The sequence below is a fragment of the Lagopus leucura genome, unplaced genomic scaffold, assembly GCF_019238085.1.
Source record: "Lagopus leucura isolate 7727_CA_CO unplaced genomic scaffold, USGS_WTPT01 Super-Scaffold_760, whole genome shotgun sequence".
Taxonomy (NCBI): domain Eukaryota; kingdom Metazoa; phylum Chordata; class Aves; order Galliformes; family Phasianidae; genus Lagopus; species Lagopus leucura.
This window is the reverse complement of record NW_024962257.1, coordinates 940090-954383: the sequence shown is the minus strand read 5'-3', so window position 1 is coordinate 954383 and position 14294 is coordinate 940090. Positions and strand designations below refer to the sequence as shown.

The 14294-nt window shown below is 40.9% G+C and overlaps 1 protein-coding gene across 1 annotated transcript; it reads right to left on the bottom strand.

The window, feature by feature from the left end:
* Nucleotides 1–330: 330 nt before the first annotated feature.
* On the bottom strand, nucleotides 331–14123 carry RSPH10B (radial spoke head 10 homolog B). The gene is made up of 18 exons (XM_042864434.1): nucleotides 13447–14123; nucleotides 12678–12753; nucleotides 12343–12411; nucleotides 11987–12160; nucleotides 11465–11550; nucleotides 10718–10838; nucleotides 9303–9479; nucleotides 8466–8607; nucleotides 7880–8001; nucleotides 7257–7446; nucleotides 6473–6584; nucleotides 5746–5825; nucleotides 5508–5656; nucleotides 4654–4761; nucleotides 3663–3830; nucleotides 2888–2939; nucleotides 1142–1334; nucleotides 331–777 (listed from the first exon to the last, which is right to left on the bottom strand). The coding sequence occupies exons 1-18, from the start codon at nucleotides 13695–13697 to the stop codon at nucleotides 570–572; spliced, it is 2478 nt and encodes an 825-aa protein (XP_042720368.1). The 5' UTR covers nucleotides 13698–14123; the 3' UTR covers nucleotides 331–569.
* Between the last annotated feature and the right edge of the window lie 171 nt (nucleotides 14124–14294).

Below are 14294 nucleotides of genomic sequence, written 5' to 3'. Positions count from 1 at the left end.
TGCTGATTTGCATAAAACAAGCAGAACTTAAAAGACCTCTGAGTCTTTTGTAACTCTCTAGCTCCAGCCCTAGGCTGACCTGACCTGTTCTTAACAACTCCTGCTTCAATTTAGCTCTTTTGTTACCAAATTCCTACCTGCAAGTATTCCCCAAACACAATCAGACCGGACCACAAAAAATACTTACTTGACTTACTTCATGTATGTAAAACTAATTTAACATGAAGCCATTTACTTCAGCAATACCATCGTGATGGGGAACATAAGTTCTGTATCACCTTAACACTGATACAAGTTTTAACTAATTAGCTAACATTGATTGCAGGAATAACTTTGTTTATTTCTGCAGAGGGTTACACTTTATTTAACTGCCCACACATTCCTTTTCCCAAGGCTCTTTGTTTAAGGACAGCTAGCCTTGAAGTTTCAGCAGAACAGCAAATCTCACTTTTATAGCACTTGTGATTCAGATGCCAGTGGAAGCGTTATTTGGTGTGGGTTTTGGTTTGTATTTTTCTCTTCAAAGAACACTTACATTCTTGTCAGTTTAGTGGATCTCATCAGAAGATTCACTTCCTCCTCCTCTTGGTTCCTGTGGGCACCTTGGTAACAGCTGGGGCTGGTACAGCAGAAGCCTGTTCCTTTGGAGGGGGTGCTGACTGTGCACAAGGCTCTTCTAACTCCTTAAACACTGTACTCTTGGACTCCAATGACATTTCTTCTTCTGCAGCTCCTTTCTGCTTTTTTGCATCTTCTGCTTCTCTTTCAGCAATAAGTCTGAGTGAACAAGATTTAAAGTTATGTACAACAGGGAGGGAGACACATTCATGCTGGCCAAGCAGTTGCAACTATATTCACAGTATGAACTGAGAAGCAAGAAGTCCAGCTGCTTAGTTCTACAAGTCCAATTTACAGTATACAAAAAACACATTTGACTTGACTCCCCTTACACAGAGCAGGGATTAAGTACCACGAAAGACATTTCTGTAACCTGAAGGCAGCCTGTAATCATTAGTCCTGACAGCCATTAAGTCACACAAGTTACATTCTGCAGATGAGCTGGTTGTGGTGTGCTGTACTATTTTACTAAAGCAAATCTTGCATTTTCAGAAATTCTGTTAGTAGAAGGTGAAATACTCACTTTGCTATCTCCTCATCCTTCCTCCTTCTCAGCTCAGCTAACTCAGCATTCCGTATTCGATTTTCTTTTATTTTTGCCTTCAACACTTTTTCATGCTGGTAGGCTGGAAACAATTTGTTTGTAAAAAAGATTTGCACTTGATACATCCACCGATCAAATTCCTTATCTTTTCCAGTTTGGGCTTCTAGTTCATCTGCAACATGAAAGTTAAATGTGTATTTGTAAGAATATTTCTATTTCAAATACCTTGTGGAATACAATATTTCACATCTGAAATTCTGGCAGAAGAGTCTGGCTGCACCGATGCTCCTCCTCTCCACATCTGCAAGCAATGCACATTTGCTTCTGCATAGAATGCAAGATGACAAGTGTGAGAAACTTATGACTGCAAGTGGAAAGGGATGGCCCTCATGCAGGTCTTCCGTGTTCCTCATCTCCAGGAGCAGAGTTAGAATAAGCATTCCTCTTTAACTCTATGACAAATGTTTTAATTATGCAGTAATCTAATGGCAGTTCAGTATCTATGGCTGCTGTAGGTAGGGGAGCAAAGGGATGGAAATGACTACTGAAAGAACACAAATACACCCAGTGGCTGTAGCTATTGAAAAGCAGCCTAGAGCCCATCCAGTGGTTATGAAATGTTTTTTTTTCAGGTCTAATTTTTCAGTCATTGGAGTGAAAGGTCTGAGGACTTCTTAAAGAACACCTTGTCTACTTACATTCATGCATTCAGTTTCTCTGTCTGTGTAACACTAACAAACACAAAGAGCCCCAGTTTCTGACTTGAGCAAAAGAAGACAAAAATAGCTGTAAAGTCTTGTATTTGCCCAAAATTGAAATGCCCAGGAAGCACATGATAAACATCGATGCCCTACATATGAGATGTGGCATTTCAAAACTAAAAGTTATTTAAGTTAGGAGCACTTAAAATTCTCACTGATTAAATCTCTTTCTTTTAAATTATTTCTTAAAGATTTTTCTTCAAAAACTTATCTCCAGAATTAATGATGTTCGTTTACTGCCCTCTTGTGACAAACTGACACTGAATATACAAATAAAACGTCACAATTAAAGGAGAGGCACAGGGGATTTTGTGTCTTAGCACAAAACTTATCTTTACTTATCAACTCTGATGTTGGAGAGAAATCTTGTTCTTTATCCCAACTGGACAGTGGCCACTGACAGTGGATACTGCCTGCCATCAGTTGTGAGGAATGACAGGACGCTGTCTGGTGTGGCAAATACAGAAAAGTTGGAATGACTCAGTCTGTAATTCTGCATGCTGATCTTCAGGATAAACAAGACTGAATTGCCACTGACATTCCAGCTAGGTTGGTGGCTGGAAAACTTCTGTGCCAATGAAAAGATCCATAATGGATATGCAGCACAGAGTTTCACCTTCTCTTCCCATGCCCAAATGTGTGGAACAGACAAGAAATAATTTAATTTTAAAAAGTTTCTAAGTTAGTTTTCTTAAGGAAGAATGTGATAGCTTGTAATTAAAAAGCATTCAAAGTTCAGAGATTGAAACTCACCCAGCTGAGCATAGCAGCTGTAGGAAACTAAAATGAAGAGGTAAACCACTTGGGTAAATACAGAACAGAATGCCTCTACCCTCTGTAATTACAATATGTCCAACTGTTTCAGTTATTAACTACTGTTTTAATCACCTTTAAGGCTGTAGCAAGAGTGTATCTCCTCTACCACCCCTGCCTATGGATGCTTATGATTAACTACAGTACTCACCCATCAGAAATTCTTGATGACTGTGCCCTCTGTCTTCACAAGGTCTCAGCACCTAGCAAGAAGTTTAAAATTCAGTTAATAAATTCTGGGTCTTGTGTCGAAATTCAATACTGAAATCACATTGTTCTGCTTTATGCAGAAAACAGCAACTAATATCCTAAATAAGACTAGCAAAGGCTTCTTACAGGAGCAAATGCTTTCTTAGCTATAAAAATACACCACTGTTAGACTCACAGATACACATAGGCACAGGAGCACACTATATTTAACATTAGGTGAAATGCTAGCCCCCTTCAAAACTTAAAATTACTTTGGCTTCTTTGGCACCCACAGCAGGGTGCACAGTGTCACAGGCAGCATGTTACAACCTACTGAATCAGTGTTAAAAAAGTCAGCAAAAAGAAAAGAGCACGGTGTATCCTCTGGGAACATGGCAACGGCTTTAAGGCCACTCTTACACATCAGTTCTGACACTCCACTTAAAGCAGGAGAGGCATCCCTGCCACCAGTCCATCCACTTGTTGAACAGAAGGAGACTTGCAAGTATCCTGTGTGTAATTAGAATTATCTACAGAAATGTGCCTGCAAGTTAGGAATGTCAGCACTGATGTTACAACCTAAGGTAGCAACAAACAAAAAAAAACAGGATTCATTCAAACGAGGAGTTTATACAAAGACAGGAATTTAATTCCCATGTTTGGGCTTTAGCAGGGCCTGACTTTGCTCTCTTTAAGTGGACAAGTAATAATATTTTATCAGTTTGCATCAGCATTACCTGCGAGAGAGAAAACTGTGTGTAGCAAGTCTCAATTGTGGTTCCTTCGGAGAAACCCTCCGTTCTGAAGTTACTTTTCTGATCATCTACCTGCTCCTTAATCACACCACTGGTAACATACACCAAGGCACAATGAAGAAGAGCTTCAACAAATTCAAGAAAGACCAGCTAGAGTAAAACAAACAGTGATCAATTCATTCATCTTTGCAAAATCTCATGACAGATACGCGTGCCTAAGCAAATCAGGAACTCAGACACTAATTGTGAAGCCCTCCTAGCTTCTTATGTCTACTCATAGATTCCTTCTTTGAAAGAAAAAATAAAAATGGCCAAAGCACCAAAAATTCAGAAGGTGATACACTGTGTTTATGCCTTCTACAAGTCACTTAATAATATTGCCAGGATTTTTGTCGTACCTGGAGTTACAAGGAATTTCTCTCTCTGAGCAGTAACACACAGCACTGCCAAAACTTACAATGTTCAATTGTGGATGATGCTTCTAAAACTGCCAGTAACAGGGGCATAGCAAGTCCTTTCTTAACACACATGGTGTATATCAGACACTGTTTAAAAATCACAAATTCAATTGTGTCATTTATAATAGACTGTCACTAAATAAGAGCCATTCCTCAAGGATCTGGCATGCCAGCTGGGAGCTGAAGAACCTTCTACAGCTGCTATCTATTAAGTTGGCAATTCACACATCACTAACCAGGCATTGCACCCCGTGTTACAATTCTTTCAGGGTAATATCTGTAGGATCAGCACACGGGCATAGTAATCATCAAAATATGGAACACTAAGCTAAACTAGAAGATACAAGCACAGAGCAACAGAAAATAAAAACAGTACCAAGATTGCAGTCTTCGTTCTTTCACAGTAAATGACACTTTCTTCCTGTTCTAGCAAACAGGGAGCTGCAACACTTCCTAAAAATTGTTCCTGTAGCAATGAACTACTGTGTGTGCTGTTTCTTTGCCCCCATACACACCTCCTGCTCCAGGTTGCTACTGCTGCTGTCATGTAGGGAGGGACCATCTTTCAAAAGTATTTCCACAAGTCTTGAAGCAGTTAATTGCTGGCCAAGGAGTTTGAAATCCTGAGTAAGATTAAAGATTATATGTTAACAGACCTAACCCAACTCTCTTTGAAGCCTGTGTCAAAATTGTACTAGATTCAACTGATGTTTCCACAACATAATTAATGATAGACTGAAATTCTGGCCCCACAGAATTCAGTGGGAATTCTGATAATTCAGAAACAATGTTAAGAAAAAAAACCTCAAGAAAGATCATAAATAATAATATTACAATTGTAATATTACAGAATATTACAATTTTGTCCTCTAATAGCTTTATTAAAGAAAGCTCAAGGAAAAAGAAAGGCTTGGGTTTAACAGTGACAGTGACTCAGAACCCAGTTATATCGATTGGAATTGTTCCCTAGCCTCTGGATCTAGCCTTGGATTGCTGAATTTTAGTAAGGAATCTCAAGACCAAGGTGCAGTACATTAAGCTTAAACCTTATCAAAAATTCTTCACTGCGTTACTCCAAAAGCTTCCATTCTTTGATTTGTAGCAGCATGATACTTCAGCATATAAATTTTATATTAAAAAAAAAAAGGCAAACATTTGCCTGAGATTTGATGGTTTGAAATGATCAGAAGGCAATCCTGCAAAAAGTGCACAACCTTCTGTGCCAGTGTGCCCATAACGTCTGTCGGGCAGTTTGTAGCAGCGTTACCATACTTTTCTAAGTGTGCAGAAGTCACAGGCAGAACCTCAAAATGCCCATATAAGCTGAGCAAAGTGCAGCTAGTCGCACACAAAGAAGTAGTTAGATTACATTCAGCATCCAGAGGAACTGCCTCATTTTCATTGTGGGTTCAAACGGAGGTCTGGTGTTCTGACGACAAAAAGCTCTGTATGTTTCCCAGCATTTGTCAATGTACCTCATGGCAAAAACAGCACGACGCTGTTCAGAAAATAAGAGACCTGTAAAAAAATTCCATAGGAAAAAGCAATGGTTACTGTAAGACCAGGATGCCTGTGGTAATAATGGAAGAGGAAATTATCTTCCTTACCCTGAATATGGCAGGCAGTGGGATTAACATTCCTGGACATCATTTCAGTGAAACACTTATGCAGGTAAGGACTTTCACCTCTACAATTAAAACAAAAATTACTTTTTTTCTTTTTTCTTTTTTCTTTTTTTTTTTTTTAATTTTTGCACAAAAAGTACAAGGAAAGCTTTTATTTTTGAGTACATTTATCCTGCAAGATTTTACAACAGATTTTTTTCTTGACAATTCACTGAAATTCAAGACTCTTGGAAAACAGTCCTTCTTGAGACCATCTTGAATACTACCCTCTCACACAGAATTAAAGAGAGAAGATTCACGTTTATGTTCAATATGAAAACGTCGCTTCATTAATGTTGGACATTAAAGAGAAATTTCAAAAGCCCCCTCATGTAGTAGGATCAAAGCCCCCTTGAATTCAGCACTCTGCCTTTCTCTTTGAAAACATCTGCTACTATTTATATGGAATAATAAGCAGCTATGTACTGTGTACATACACCAGCTCCCAAAGCACTGACATATGGCTGCTGCAAAAACACACCTGAGTACTTTGATAGCAGGCCCAGAATCAGTTACTGGGATACTCTGCCTGGTATCAGGGCAGATACCAGAGAATGGACAACTACGGGTGCAAAAGCAATGCCTTCTGCAGAGGAGAACAAAAGGAGAGGAGAAAAAAAAAGAATCCAACATGACTTTGAAATGAATTTCATTGAAAGATGAAACTTACTTGTGCTCCTCATGATAGATGTGAAATGACAGATGAATAAGGTGAGATAAAAACGTTCTAAACAGTAAAGTCTCATAGGGAGAATGTATCTCCTCAAGTGGTGTTTTATCACCTAAAAAAATTGGAAAAAAAAAACCCTTTATAGCCATCGTGTAGATTAAAATCCTTATGACTGTACTGAGCTTAAAGCTTTCCAATCCTCCCCATCCTTAACAGCTGCTGTGAAACAGTCCTGGATGAATCAGACCAGACATAGCATTGCTTTCAGATAAGCAGAGCAAGGGAACGCAGAGGATCTATAGCTTAATCTTATCATCTCTCTTTCTAAAGACTCTAAAAGTTAACCCCTTGTGTACCGGGGATGCACTGCGTGCCTTTGTGATGAAGGTCCACTTGCAGTCTAAATAGAGCTGACTCACTAATGAGCTCTACAGAAGAGAAAAAATATACTACATTCAAACCCAAGTCAAGAGCATGGAAAAAGTATTAAAGATCTTTGTCTTCAACTTGTCCTTCCCAAACTTCCTAAAACTGCATTTAACTGTAATGGCAAGGCCAGGAACAACCACAGCTTTTAAACAACAGCTCTTCAGAACCATTTTAAGCGGTATTCTGATTTTACATTTTTCTCACCTATACCCCAAAGTGTTTTTTGTAAAAGCATTAATAGAAGCCCTGCAGATTCCCAGGCACAGTGTGACTGGTTCCAGGCCATTTGACTACAAGAGGAGAGCCTCACTGATAAAGTTCCTCATTTCCAGACCCAACCAAAGGAAATACAAACCACTCAATATCCGGTCCATTTCAGCAAGAGTTAAACTGGAGTGATGAAAGCAGCAGTCCTTCAGAAATCTCCAAAACTGGAGCCTGGTCATAAGGAAGGTGTTGTCAGGAGAATCATCGCAGCCTAAGCTGCTGTAAAAGGTGTAAACTCTTCTCAGTTTTGTAATATGTCTCAACACAGCAAATTCTACCTAAAACAAGCAGGACATGTTTTCAGTATAGTCTCCTAGCAATTAGAAATCTGCTCATATGGAGCACAGAAAGCTCTGATTTTTAAAATTCCACACTCCAGAGTACGTTTTTGGCTAGGGCTCAGGACAGCATTACTCAAATGAAGTCACAATACGTATCTTTCGGTGGCAGACAAACCCTGCAGTATCTGGAAGCAGCTGCTGACTGCCCTTCCAAACAAGCTAACATTCTGTATTGTTTCCCAGTGGCTGCTCAGGAAGAGTCAATACCATCTATTCATTCTTTGTGCCTTCCTGTTTCCATGGCCTTTGGATTTCTGAATAACTCACGAATGGAAAGACTTACTTTAATATCTTTAAGTCAGAAATGAGATAATAAGAAACTTGCTGGAGAAATAAAAAAAACTAAATACACCAGGCAGAAGGCTCTCACTTGTTTCACTTCTTCTTGTCTCTCTTCCCTTGGCAACAAGTTGAGCAGTGAAGATATATCTAATTCAATATCTGATCCCAGAGCAGAAGGATTTTCCGAGTTGTTAATGATTCTGATGGCCTCTAACACACAAATAAATTACAACCAAAAGAAAATTAAATACATATACACAAGGAAAATAAAACATACACAATTCCAACTTATTTTACTAACTTCAGGGATTAATAACCTCCTATACACTGAGCAGAATATTCTTTAATAATCAACACTATAAGCATCACGATGTAGCGCTTTGGTTGTTTTTTTCTTCAAATCCAACCACTAACAAAAAAAATGCAGGCATTACATATGCCATTAAATTTCAAGACAACACAGTTTCCAAACTGTTACAAGATGCAGTAGGAGCTCATTACTCCAAGTGTCACACACTAGAAACAAGACAAATAGAAGCAATAAGCATTAACTATTAAAACAACTTGTCCTCACCAAAATTCCCCAAGGAAATTGGTCTAACTCTGGAACAGACTGACATTAGAGAAAAACGAGCAACAAAAGGTAAGCTGTTAGAACTCGTTCAGTTACTCACCAGAGCCAGAACAACTTCTCGAGCAAACGGCATCCAGCTTTGGAGCACTCTCTGTGTCCAGCTGAAAAGCAGGATATTCTACCATCTTATCATCTCTAAACTCTCCTTCGTAAATATTTCCATTCTTGAAGACAAACTTGCCCTACAGACATTCAACTGGTTAATTTCAATATAAATTCTCTTATGCAATAGAAGATTAGGAAAAAAATACTACTAATGCTCTCAGTTAACTTTTCTTTTATCCATTTGGTTAAAATGCAACTATGAGATAAAGTAAGGCAAAGAACTTTTCGTATCTTTTCTATGATGTCACCTGCTAAAGCACACTGCTAGGTTAAAGAGTTGTCAATGTGTCTTTTAATTTTATAACATATTTTGAGAGAAAACACTCCCCCCCATATGGAAAAACTGCAGTCTGTCTCAATAGTTTAACAAGCTACCCACATTTGTGTGTGTTCGGTTTTTTTAAACAAAATAGTCGACTAATACTAGAAACCCTCTGTGCAAGGACAGCTTGACATTCATTAGCTCACAGGAGGAGAAGTACTGAGCAGCTGTTGCTAAAGTCAATGTGCAGCCATTGCACTGAAAATCTTCACAGTAAAATGTATTTCATTATATGCATAACATGCTTCAGAGTCAAATGGTGGCCCAGGAAGGTCCCTGAAAAGTGCCCCATCTGCCTTCAGCATTCTCTGTGCTTCATGTTCAGTTTCCATACATGACACAAACAGCATGCAGTTTTTGGTACAGGAATGCAGAAAACCGCTACACAAGGGCATAATGGTCTTTTCTGGTGCTGCCTGTAGGTTTGTCTCACTGCTTATCAGCACACACCTTGCCATGCTTCTTGTTACGAACCCACTGGCCCTCGTACACCGCTCCGCTGGCATAGATGAACTTCCCTCGGCCGTGGCGCTGCCCGTTCACAAACTCACCCACGTATTTATTACTCTGGGGATACTGAGACGCAGGCATTCTCTTCAGAAACCAGATGTGGGTGCCATATCCATGCTGAAAAATATTAAAGCCCTTGTAGCAATGCTACACACTCAAACCTTTACAAATGAGAACAATCTAGACATCTCTAAGAGTTGCTGCTGATAGATTTCCCAGATAAAGAGCACCCAACAAATAGCTGTGAATAGAACCATAGAATTGCTCAGGTTGAAAAAGACCTTAAAGATCATCAAGTCCAGCAACAACCTGACCATACTCCCCTACCTCTAACAGCCCTCTGCTAAATCACAGCCCTGAGCACCACTTCCACACACATTTTAAACACATCCAGGGACGGTGACTCAACCACCTCCCTGGGCAGCCCATTGCAGTGCTTAACGACCTTTCTGTAAATAAGTTTTTCCTGATATCCAACCCAAACCACCCCCGGCACAGCTTGAGGCCATTTCCCCTCAACCAGTGAGAAGAGACCAGCCCCGCTCTGCTGCAATCACCTTTCAGGTACTGGAAGAGAGCAATCAGGTCTCCCCTCAGCCTCCTTTTCCCCAGACCAAACAGCCCCAGTTCCTTCAGCCGCTCCTCATACAGCATATTCTCCAAGCCCTTCACAGCCTCACTGCCCTTCTATGCAGAATATATTCTACAAAGATGCAGGGGAGAAACATTCCAGAGGATATCCCAAATGAACACATACCTAGCAGGCTCTAACAAAAGGACTCCTAAAGACACCCTTCCTGTCCGAATCCTTTCAACCCTAACGCTGTGGCAGCCAGCTGAGGAGCGCCACCCTGCAGAGCGCCTCCATGCCCCAGAAGCTGGACATTTCAGTGCAGAGTGAAAAGACAGAGGAAGTAGCTCCTACTCTTTTTTCCAACAGAATAACACGTGGAAGGAACACAAAAGGGCAGAAATCTCCCTATATCGTGAAGCTTCCAGAAGGAGCAGCATACATCACGGATGACACACATTATTACCACACACGGCGAAGTCACATCTCAAGATAAAACAAGTAGCACACACTTAACTTAATCTTTTTTTATTTTTTATTTTTACTTAACAAGCTTTTAACTTCCTATGAGAGAATTAAATTACGATTTTTAAGACTTAAAAGCCTTTAAAAAATGTGAACACTGCTAACATGAGAATCAAGTTACAACAACCAGCACATCTTCTCAATCTCTGCTAGCAAAATCACATCAAGCTCCTCAACACTGCACAACAATACCTATTGAATTGTGACTGGCTGAAGGACAGACTTTCAACTGGAGAAGTTCCAAGGAAGAAATTAATACCTGCACTCCATGCACCCACTGCCCAACGTACTCCTGACCAGCTGTCAGCCACCTCATTCTTCCCCTTCCATGGCGTGCATTTTTCTCCCAGTGACCTTCATAGACATTTCCAGACTTATAGCTGGGAAAAAAATATTTGTAAGAAGAGTTAGGATTCATTAGGAATGAGCTCCTAAGTGGGTATTATGAAAGTAGGATTTACACAAAACCTCAATGTTAATAAATTTAGCATTTCTTTGTGTTAATAGCAGCATTAATTTGGCTCAACAGGAACACACAAGTTTCACTTGTATGCACTGTTTACTCAATTTTAACTTATAAACCTTTGTAAAAATATTAACAACTTTCACTCTGAAGAGCCTTCATCATAACTAATGGAATTATTAGTTTATATAACATTAGACCAAATTATTCATTTAATCACAAAATCACTTCCATCCATTCAAATCAATTCAATCAATTTGCTTTGAAATGTTGACTTCTGGTTTACCAAAGCTGGGGTGGAATTATTTCATTTTGTTTATACTTTCTTTTCAACAGTAGCCAGGATAAATACATCAACATACAACTTTAAGTCACAGAGAAGATCTGTTTTACCACCAAACATTTCAAACAATTATTTATTTCACTGCAGAAAATACATGACTGTGAAATAGTAGCATTTGCATCTGTTTTCAAACAACAGAAAAAAAAATAGTGATATTTCATGGGAAAAAAAAAAAAGAACCAAAGTGTTATCTTCTTTACCATCTTATTCCCCATCCTTCTTTGACGTTATCTACCCAGTCACCTGAGTACCAAGACATATGTTCCTGGTCATAATAAATGGTGCCCTGAAACAAAGAGCACAGTCAATTCAAATTGATAGCAAATAATCATCCACGTAAAAAGCTGCCACCTGGTCTGCCCAAGGGCGCCAGGGGGGCGCCATCACTTTGTCCTTTGTGGGCAGCAGCATTATTCTGTGGCTATGGATGCAGGCATCAGTTTTGACTTGGTCAACTGGAGCAGCCCAAAGGACAAGCCGCAGCACAGAGCAGTTACTCTTGTGGCACACCATTCATCCTCCCTACTACAAACAAGACCCCAACTCAACTGTTTCTATTAGCATTTAGGATCTCAGAAAAGGCGCTAATGACAAAGGCATCTCTATACAGTGTCAGCCTGTGCAGTGACATAAAACATCTTTGTGAAATCTTTGCAGGAAAGTAATTGCATTTCTAGAAGATATTCACCTGAACCTGTGTTCTGCTTGGTGTTTTTATTTACCTTTCCATGCCTTTTGCCTTTATACCAGTAACCAACGTAAGAAACTGGATGGATACCGCTCCTGAAAAAGCCAAATCCATGCCTGAGTCCATTTTTGATTGAGCCTTCATAAATACTGCCATCATTCCACATATAGCATCCGTTAACCATCTGCACATTCTTAACGAACGTTCCCTACAAGATTAAATCACAGCATTTACAAAACATGAGGCATGTGACACTGTTCCTCCTCAGTGCAAGCAAGATATAACCAGCTTTCTCCAAGAACCCAGGTTTGCAACTGAAATCACTGCCATAGTTCTGCATTTACCAACTGGCTGTAAAAGTGTTCAATCACAAGGTGTATTGCACCTCACCTCATACTTCACTCCATCAGCCCACGTGTAAGTCCCTTGTCCGTGCATAAGCCCTTCAGAAAACATGCCCTACAAAGTGAAGAGAAAGCCATTGTTTGCCAATGTGTTCCCACCACAACTAACACAACAAGGACTACAAGAACCCAAACTAACATATGCAACTCTGAATAAGTTTCCATTGAAGTTTTAATGCCAGAAGCCATCAGAGCTTCCAACACATACATATTTCAAGCACTCAGCCTTCATCTACTTTAAAAGAAGCTGCGCGTTTGTTCTAGAAAGATAAGGTGATTGATTCCTACTATTTTTAAAAATTTATTAATTTATACACTCACCTTATAAATATTTCCTCCCTCAAAAAATGCAACACCTTCACCCTCATACAACCTACGAACTTTGTCACCTTCATAGCTGCAAAGAAAACAAACTGAAGATGAACATTCCAGGTCACTGCCAAGAAACCAAAACCACAACAGACATAAAATAACTCTGATGGACTGCACAAAGATCCCTGCTGCAGCTCTATTTCCAACACAAGACACCACATCTGCAGCTCTCAGCATCTTGCCTGTAATATTTTATATCATGACTGTGTTGCTTCAGACATCTATTTTTTTTTCCCCATTAAAAAAAAGTCATACTGTTAGTGTTTATTAGCTTACAACCAGGCAACCTGTGAGTATGTGAAGCATTGCATATACTTTCGTTGAACTACCAAACGATTAGTTAAGAAATGACATTCACCTGTTTCCCTCAGTTCAGGACATTCATAAGGAATTCAAAGACTAAATGCTAAAAGGCAGCGACAGCTGGAAATGAAGTGATGTGCATATGTTTTCAACACAAACCTCCTGCACCTTACCCCATCCTGAAGAACAAGTCTCTCAGCAGGCAGCGAGTGCCAGCAGCACTGCAGGATCCAAGCAGGGCAGCAGAATTTCTGTGCATCACTGCGACACAGTGTCAGTGCCACTGGGTCTGAATAACTTCACTCGCTGCCACAAATCAAGTGTCTAAGCGGGATTTCTATGACGCGTAGCATGTACATCAGGGATACCCGAACAAGAATTCCCAATCTCACCGTCAGGCCTGTACCAAACACACCTTTTCACAACGAGTTGAGCAAGAATGGGCTCCTCGTAGTACGGAGGAACATCTTGGATGGGAGCTTCCTCTGCTATCTCTGGTTCTTTATCCAACACTGCTGCACTTGCTTGCGCTTCTTCCGCTCCATCGGCTGAGGCGTGCAGAGCTGTCAGCTTTGTGGGACTGCTCTCAGCTGCAGCACTGTGCGCAGGGACGGGAGGGACAGACTTCTCTGACTTCTTGCCATCTCTCTTCTTATCCTTTGCCATAACTGAGATGTCCAAACCTCTACTTTCCTTCTGAGTACTGCCTTCTTACACACAGCTCTCCCTCTCTATGCAATGCAAAACCCAAACAGCCCGCCGCACCTCACTTTCCCTCACCGCATTCACCGTGATCACGGCGAGTCCTCGGAGCTCCGCTCTGTGGCGCTCAGACCCGGGCTCAGCCTCCAAAGCACCCGGCAGGTTTCTTTTTGCTACACAAAGCTGCCCGTCTACCCGGGAGGATTTTCGGGCCCGGATTCAGCGACGTGTGAAGGCCAAGCCGCCTCAGCCGCGCGCACAGCCACCTCTCCGCTCCTGCGGGGCTCAACGCAGCCTAACCTGCCATCACAGCCACGGAAACGAGGCCGTTCCGCCAGGCAACGCTTACAGGAAGGCTCCGGGACAGCGAGAACCGCTGTGCTCACACAAATCCACACTTTTTTCCCCCCACAAATCAGCGACCGCAGCTTTACGATACAGGAATCAAACGGAGCGCGGCACGGACGGCGCCAGCGCAGCGCCAGGAAACCAAGGCGACGGCTGCGCGTGCGCAGAGCGGAGCCGAGAGGAGCGGAGCCGAGAGGAGCGGAGCCGAGAGGA